At 38.0% G+C, this 7,134-nt stretch overlaps 1 protein-coding gene across 5 annotated transcripts in view; it reads right to left on the minus strand.

Moving 5' to 3' along the window:
• Window positions 1-7,134, minus strand: part of RGS7 (regulator of G protein signaling 7) — a 213,475-nt gene that overhangs the window by 35,636 nt on the left and 170,705 nt on the right. For all 5 annotated transcript variants that reach the window (XR_004082680.1, XM_031064848.1, XM_031064851.1 and 2 more), the window contains exons 6-8: window positions 6,708-6,772; window positions 4,947-5,023; window positions 4,730-4,811 (exon numbers count right to left, since the gene is read on the minus strand). Coding sequence is in view for 4 of the 5 variants with exons in the window: in XM_031064848.1 (XP_030920708.1) it covers window positions 4,730-4,811; window positions 4,947-5,023; window positions 6,708-6,772 (224 nt within the window). In the remaining variant the exon portion in view is untranslated. The remainder of the gene's footprint in view (window positions 1-4,729; window positions 4,812-4,946; window positions 5,024-6,707; window positions 6,773-7,134) is intronic.

A 7,134-nucleotide genomic window follows, 5' to 3' on the forward strand; every position in this document is an offset into this window, starting at 1 on the left:
ATTATCTGAGAATGACAATTCCTGGTTTGGCTGCATTCCCTGTCTCCTGCAGAGGTAACTCCCTTGTAAGGACATATGGTCAAACAGGTGCAAAAGAAGTCATGAAAATGATATGTATATATATCACTAGAGAAGTGGAAGGCATGATTCACATTTGCTTTCTGAAGACATTTATAAATTTTCTGCAAATATTATGAAAAAGCAGAGATAAGTGTTCTCTGGCTAAGCAAGTGACTGGCACAGAAAAGTCTAGCACTGAGTGTGAAATGCAGGCATGCACCATCTTATCCAAGGTAAATTCACTGTTTGGCAACTCTCTGAGGCTGATCTTGAAGGACAGGACGAAATAAGTGTTAAAATACAGAAGAACCCACTGCCTGGCCCTCAGCTCCTGCTAATGTTACCTGTCAGGTCAGGTATCAAGGGTCATGTTCAGACCAATAAAAATACAAATAAAAAAAAAAAAGAGAAAATTAAATTAATGGACATAGAGTCTCATAAAGAGAGAGAGAAACAAAAGGTGTGGGATATGCGACGAATTATAAAATATTTGAAGAACACTGTTTTCCTAGTTTGGTGCTAGGAAGCAATGGCAAGGAGCACCCAAACCCAGACATACTCACCCCAGATACTTCTCTGTCCTGTATTAAATCACATAAATACTGTTGTTGTTTTTCATAAAATCATAGAATCATCTAGGTTGGAATAGACCTTGAAGGTCATTAAGTCTGACCCTTATCAATATTTTATATCCATTTTTTCCCAGAGAACCAAAATAATCTCCATAATTGGGCAAACCAGTAACAGCAATGGGAATAGAAGTCCTGTGAATTGGGTTTAACCAAGTTATAAATGGCAGAATGAAAGAACTGGCTCACACTTTGACTCATGCTCATCCTTTATCAAATCACACTATGACTAAACCACAGCCAGTGTTTAAACTTTGGAGAGGGACACATGGCAATGCAATTTTCTAGCACATCTGTTGTGTATTTCCCTCTTCATTTGAAAAACAACTGCACAGAAACCTGCTAAATGTGACTGTAATACAACAAACACAGACTGATGGCAAAGGTCAGAGAGGAACTGGAGAAAATGAAATGCTTTTTCAAGTTTTTACAGTTACAAAGTATACAGGTGACTTTCAAAGAAAAGGATACTTCCCCCACTATCTTCTGAATTAATGTGAATCTCAGCAAGTATCCAAAAGGACTTTTTTATTATTACCGTATTATTTCATGGAGAAAAGTGAATAACTGGTAGCAGCAAGACATCAGCTGTCTTGCTTGTTACCTAAAAGAGTTAATTTTAGAGTGAGCCACAGCTACTTTGCTGTGACTGTATTTAGTGTGGGTTTGAGAATGTTTTAGAGCATTTACTGGTTTAGTACCTGTTTGTCCCTTTTTAACAAGTGTAAGATTATGGAGTTTAAAAAGAGATAATAATTCAGGAAAGATGAAACAAGTTCTCTTTCAAAGACTTTGATAAGGAGCATGACATTTCTTTTTGAGCAAAAGCAGCTTCTCAATTTCTTTCTCCTGGAAGTAACTCACTTCCCCAATTTTGCCTGATTTGTTATTGTTTCTGACTAACACCTTAATCCTCCTAACCAATTTTTTGCTTATTTCCACACTCTGTTATCAACAGAAGTTTCAAAATTATGAAAATAATACACTTTCTAGGTAGGTGAAAAGAAGAGAAAGATTTTCAAGATGTGTTTATTCTGCCATCAACAAGAGAAATGCATCACTTACGCGAATAATACTAATCTCAGACCTATGCCAGATACCGGCTCTACCTTGGAAATAACAGCATGGACTTTCTCCTAGGCCTACTGCTCAGGATTGCAAGGGAGTTTATACAGCTCTCCCTGACACAGATTTCCATGGTCCTCCTATGGCTGGTATCTGAACTAGAAAAAATTAAATATGGTTTGGGAATGTCTTTGCTGGCTGCAGTTATCTACAGCTGAAGCACGGCCATACTCTTTAACTGCAAGCTAAAATCTTTCCACATAAAGCAGAAATTGGGATTTACAGAAATGACCAATACTGCAGTCAACATACCCTGAAATACGCATAACAACATAACAACCCCCACTCCTCCCCCCCCACCCCCAAAAAGAAACCAAAACACCCCCACAGGGAAACGGCAATTAAATAAACATTGGAATGGAAACTAAACAGTGAGATAACAAAGCTGCTCTCTTAACTGTCTCTCAGAAGAAAATTGAGCAGTAGATGATTATTTGAATAAACCTTTCCAAATCCAATTTCTCTAGCTTGTCTCCAAGCATCATCTCAGTCTGAAGACCCAGGAAAAAATTATGGACCAGCAAATCCAAAGTAACAGTCATAATGACTCTCAAGAATTTGTCTGTCCCTCAGACTGTGGCATAAATCTTCTAGAACTTCTGTAATCACCTACAGGCTTCCCTTTGACTTGGACTTATGAAACAGCGGTGTTTTTTGAGGCAAATCCTCTTCACATGTCAAACCTTGCTTAATTTCCCTTGTTTTAAACCTATAAGTCACAGTGACATTTCTGATATCTAATCATCCTCTTTTTCTGCATCCCCATTCTCCTGGCTCCAGTGCCATACAGCTGTTCTCATGTCTCCCATTCCTGTAGTGCACTGCTGCACTGTCCTTTAGGAATGATGCCTTGCTTCCTTCTTCTTCTCCTTTCATCAACTTAAAGTTGAAATACAATGCAAATTTAATATTCATAGCTTATATTTTTCATGTAAATCTTCTGTATCAGTACTGTAGCTGGGTAGGTAACAAAATAGCAATAAAGCAACTAAGGACCAGGATGCCTGCAAGAAAACCCTGAAAAAAAATTTATTTACTCACCTTCAACCAACCAAGCAACCAAAAATAATAAAACATTTGATCATCAAAGCTCATTTTCAGTAAAAAAAAAATTACATTGGAGTGGATTGCGAACTATGTTGTCACTGCTCCTAGCCTCTGAACTTTTATCAAAAGGTGAAACACTGTAAATAAAATAAGCATTATACACAGGTTCTCATCCAAACATCATCTTAAAAAACTGTTTAAAAAATTTAGCTCTCCACAGTCGCAGCAGCATTTCTGTAATTTTCTGGGAGGCCTTTTGGAGGCTTGAAAATCCATTACAAATTGTAACTAGCTCTAGCATCACGCTCCTCTTTTCAGTCTTTTTGTGTTTTATCTTTTGTTCTTTTCAAAAGAAGCTTCTGGATTTTATTGTGACAGTATATTCATAATGGTGTTTTCAAAAATATTATTTCACTGACTCTTGAGAGGAGCAGTTTAACCAAAGGATGAACCTCTCCATTCATCTATTTATATCTTCCAAAGCCAGGAGCCTACATTGCTGACCATAAGCCAGTCTTTTGCCTCTGATATTTCCTAGGTATGTTTACATCCAGATTAAAAACATCTGCTGGACCAGGCAGATTTATCCACAGTTCAGCCAAAGCTCTTAATCAGATTCAATTTCCGCTTGTCCTGGTCCCTTTTACTCTCTTGAAGCTTCAACAATTCATCTCTTCCAAACCTGAAAATAACATCTCATTCTCAGATTCAAAACCTTTAGGTCCATTTCTGCAGCAAATATAAAAGTTCTCTTCACCTTCACAGGTCTCAGGTCTACAGATACTTTGTGTTTATTCCCTATGTAGCTCCAACCTACATCAGATGGAAAATTGCTTTCTGTTTTCCTTCCTTGTTTTATGTCAGTGATTAGACAATAATATCCCAGTCTTTTTGAATCTATTTCCTGTGCCTGGAATTTTTCACATCAAGTTATTTTCACTACCTGACATTATAAATCCTACCTAAAAATCCATTTCTTCTATGACCACTTCACTTCCACCGTTGCAAATGTAAGCTGACCATGATCAATTTATTATTTTTTATTTAAACTTTCTCATTGCATTCTACTCTTCCACATGTGTCATCACCTAATTTTACATCCCCCATTAAAAGTAGCTTTCCCCAGTGTCAGAGCAAAAGATATAGTTCATATATGATTTCATTGGTTATGATACCAAACTGCATAAACAGGAAAGGAAAGCTTAACTCTACGTAAGGGAAACCAATATTGGTCTGTAGTAAAGCCAAAAAAAAAGTACAGTTTAATTGGAATTATTGTAACAACTGACATTCTTTTTCACAATTTTAGCATAAATATAGTTGAGTATGTAAGAAACTCTCTTTTTTAAACTTTTGTTTCAGATGGACTTTGACAAAGAACTCAGACAAATCTTGTAATCTTGTTTAGACAGTGACTCCCACAGCTCAAAGCAAATATCTAATCTTTATGTACTTCAAAAGTAGCTTGGAAACATAACTGGAATGAAGTTAAAAGGCTTAGCAAGCAAAAAAGCAGACTAAAAAAGAAAAATAGTCAGACTTATTTAAGAGTATTTTTAGTTATGCTGATAATTTTGGTTGTGTGACTCATACCCAGGAAACCTTTGAGATGATAATAGTCAAAGACAGGTACCTTCTGATTCAAGAAGCCAGGCACAACACATCTATTCACTGAAAATCGTGAACTGGATGCACACACATCTGAAGTCTGCAATATCAGATTCATATAAACTCTAGATCCTTAAAAGAGGGAGGCAAGCCCCAACCCTACTGCTGTTTTACTTATGGCCCAGCAACCCCAAAGCTCCAGAGAAGGTGACATTTATCAGCAGCCCTGCTCACAGACCCCATGCCCCACCAGCACTCACCACCGGACGGTGCACATCCCAAAATGCTCGCTCCTGACTGTCGAGAATCTTCCTCTCTATCTTGTCTCTCTTCTTGTCAACCCTGTCAATGTCATAGGACATTTAAAAGAAACAGTGTCGAGGACAGTAATTTTAAACATAAAATGTGTCCAACCACTTCCCCCCACCCCCAAGAAATCATGCAAAATGAAAACTGATCATCTCCAAAGGAACTTACTTTGCTTGTGCTTCAGCTTGCATAAAAATAAACTCCCATTTCCGAGCAAATGCTCGCTGTAGCCTGGCCAAACTCTCCTGCAAACACATCACAATTTTAGTGGGTTAGCTTGCAAGTCATTTACTCTTTAATAGGTTCTGGCTTTATCTTTCCCTCCTCTCCTCACCTCCCTCTCACCAAAACATAATACAAGCCACGATATCTGTGTCAGTGTAAATAGACCTTACTTATCTGATATACAGTTTGTTCTTGTCACCCAATGAGATGGAATACTTTTGAATGTCTCGAATATTTTAGTTTTGAAACTCTGATAAAAAGGGTAGATGCATCCTTCTGCAGAACATGGGATTTCTGAAACATTTGTATATACTGTGTGCTATCTTAGCAATTTTGAAATAGTACAATGAAACAGCCTTGTTTTGAAAGTATGTAACAATGAAAGATAACAGCAGTTATCTCCATTCTGGACAATCCACATGACAATTCATCAGACATCTATGCAAATGGTTTCCACTGAATAGTGTTGGCTGCCATTTTTGGCAGTATAGCCAAACCTCCACAGCTATCCTCGTTTTTAAAAATGCAGACTATAGTTCTTCAATATGTACAGGAAATGTATCTATCCTGCAGCCTACTAATAATAACAGGAAGAAAATTTATAAAATCATTGCAAAATTCTTTCTTCCATTGATGATGGAACATTTTCACTGTCTCCAACAGAGCTTTCTAAATCTTTTCTCATCTTAAACAGCAGTATGCAGTCTTCTTAACAAAAGTGTTATTTTTACTATATTTCTATGCATTGCAAACATATCTCTGTGCCATACTGAAAATGAAGACTACAGAAAGAGAAGAGTAGACTTGCTAGAGATCTTGTCAATACCAGAAAAGGCTCTTATGGATTGTACATTGAAGGGGAGTTTTCTAAGGCATGTGAGTATAAAATTATGCATGTCCCACAGCACAGTACACTGAAAAATAAGCTTGTGCCAAAAGAAGCGATTCAGTGTGTTAGCATGGTGCTGTGGCTGGAGTGTCTGGTGTGTTGAGAGGCCAGGCTGACTATCCTGCTATCAGGTCACAGAAGCACAGCTGGGCAGCTTTCAGCCCAGAGACAGGGCTGTTTGTGAATTTTTTGTTGATAGATTCATGAAAAATTCAGGAACTTTTTGGGGTAGAGTTGGAATTCAAGCCATCTCTCTCCTTACTGAATGCCATCCTCATCAGCTAATCCAACCCTCCCTTTTTCAAGCTCTTCCTGGTCCCAATTATCTTACCTTGCCCGAGGCACAGCACAACTGTCAGGGAGTAGGAATGCCTCTAGTCTGACCCGCTTTGCCTCTCATCTAGCTGATGGGAAAAGGCTAAAGTGTCAATAAAGAATGAGATTCACATTTCTACATCTATCAAGAGCTTTTGGAAATGTTGTCAGGGATCCTTCATTCAAACCTCAAATGCTGTAGGGAACAACCTTTTCAAAACATTTGTGGTGCAGCTGGGATTTGTGAAGTTATTTGTGACCCTGGCATGGGGATCTGAGCAGAGTAAGATTAGAGATGGACTGTAATCTCAACATTTGTCCAGTTAGCCTCACTGTCACCTCTCAAACACCATTTAAGACTACTGGGCAGTGACCCACAAGCTGGAAGAACTGGATAACTAATAGATTTTCACACATAATGCCCATAGCTCACATGCTTCACATTATTTCACAGGCTCATCAGGCCCAGCAGAGAAATTTACTTTTTGCCAGGTACTTACAGCTTCATAGTCTGCTAGTTCTAGCCTTGCTTTGTTTTGCATTGTCCGCTTGCAGAGGTAAACAGCTGGAACAGAATAAAATAAACAGAATTTGCTACTATCTCACAAACATGGCAGATCAGAAATAAAAGCTTCATGTCTGGCTTAAAGCTAGCTTTTTTTGGTTTGATTTCTCCCTTTGTTCTGGAAAGCTTTAAATATGGGATCAAGGCTACCAGGATTGTAACTGAAATGATGGATCAGATACACAGGTTCATTAAATAATAATAAAATCTGCTTTATGCAACAGACATCATGTGCAAAATTCATGAGGTACTTGAGGTCAGGGTTTTTTAATGGCCAGGGAACTAGCACATTAAAGAAAAATGGCAAAGACATTTTTCAAACTGTCTGTGTAAAAATCATCATGCAGCAGAGTTTCAGCAGG

The sequence above is a fragment of the Geospiza fortis genome, unplaced genomic scaffold (genome assembly GCF_000277835.1).
Source record: "Geospiza fortis unplaced genomic scaffold, GeoFor_1.0 scaffold884, whole genome shotgun sequence".
Lineage (NCBI taxonomy): Eukaryota > Metazoa > Chordata > Aves > Passeriformes > Thraupidae > Geospiza > Geospiza fortis.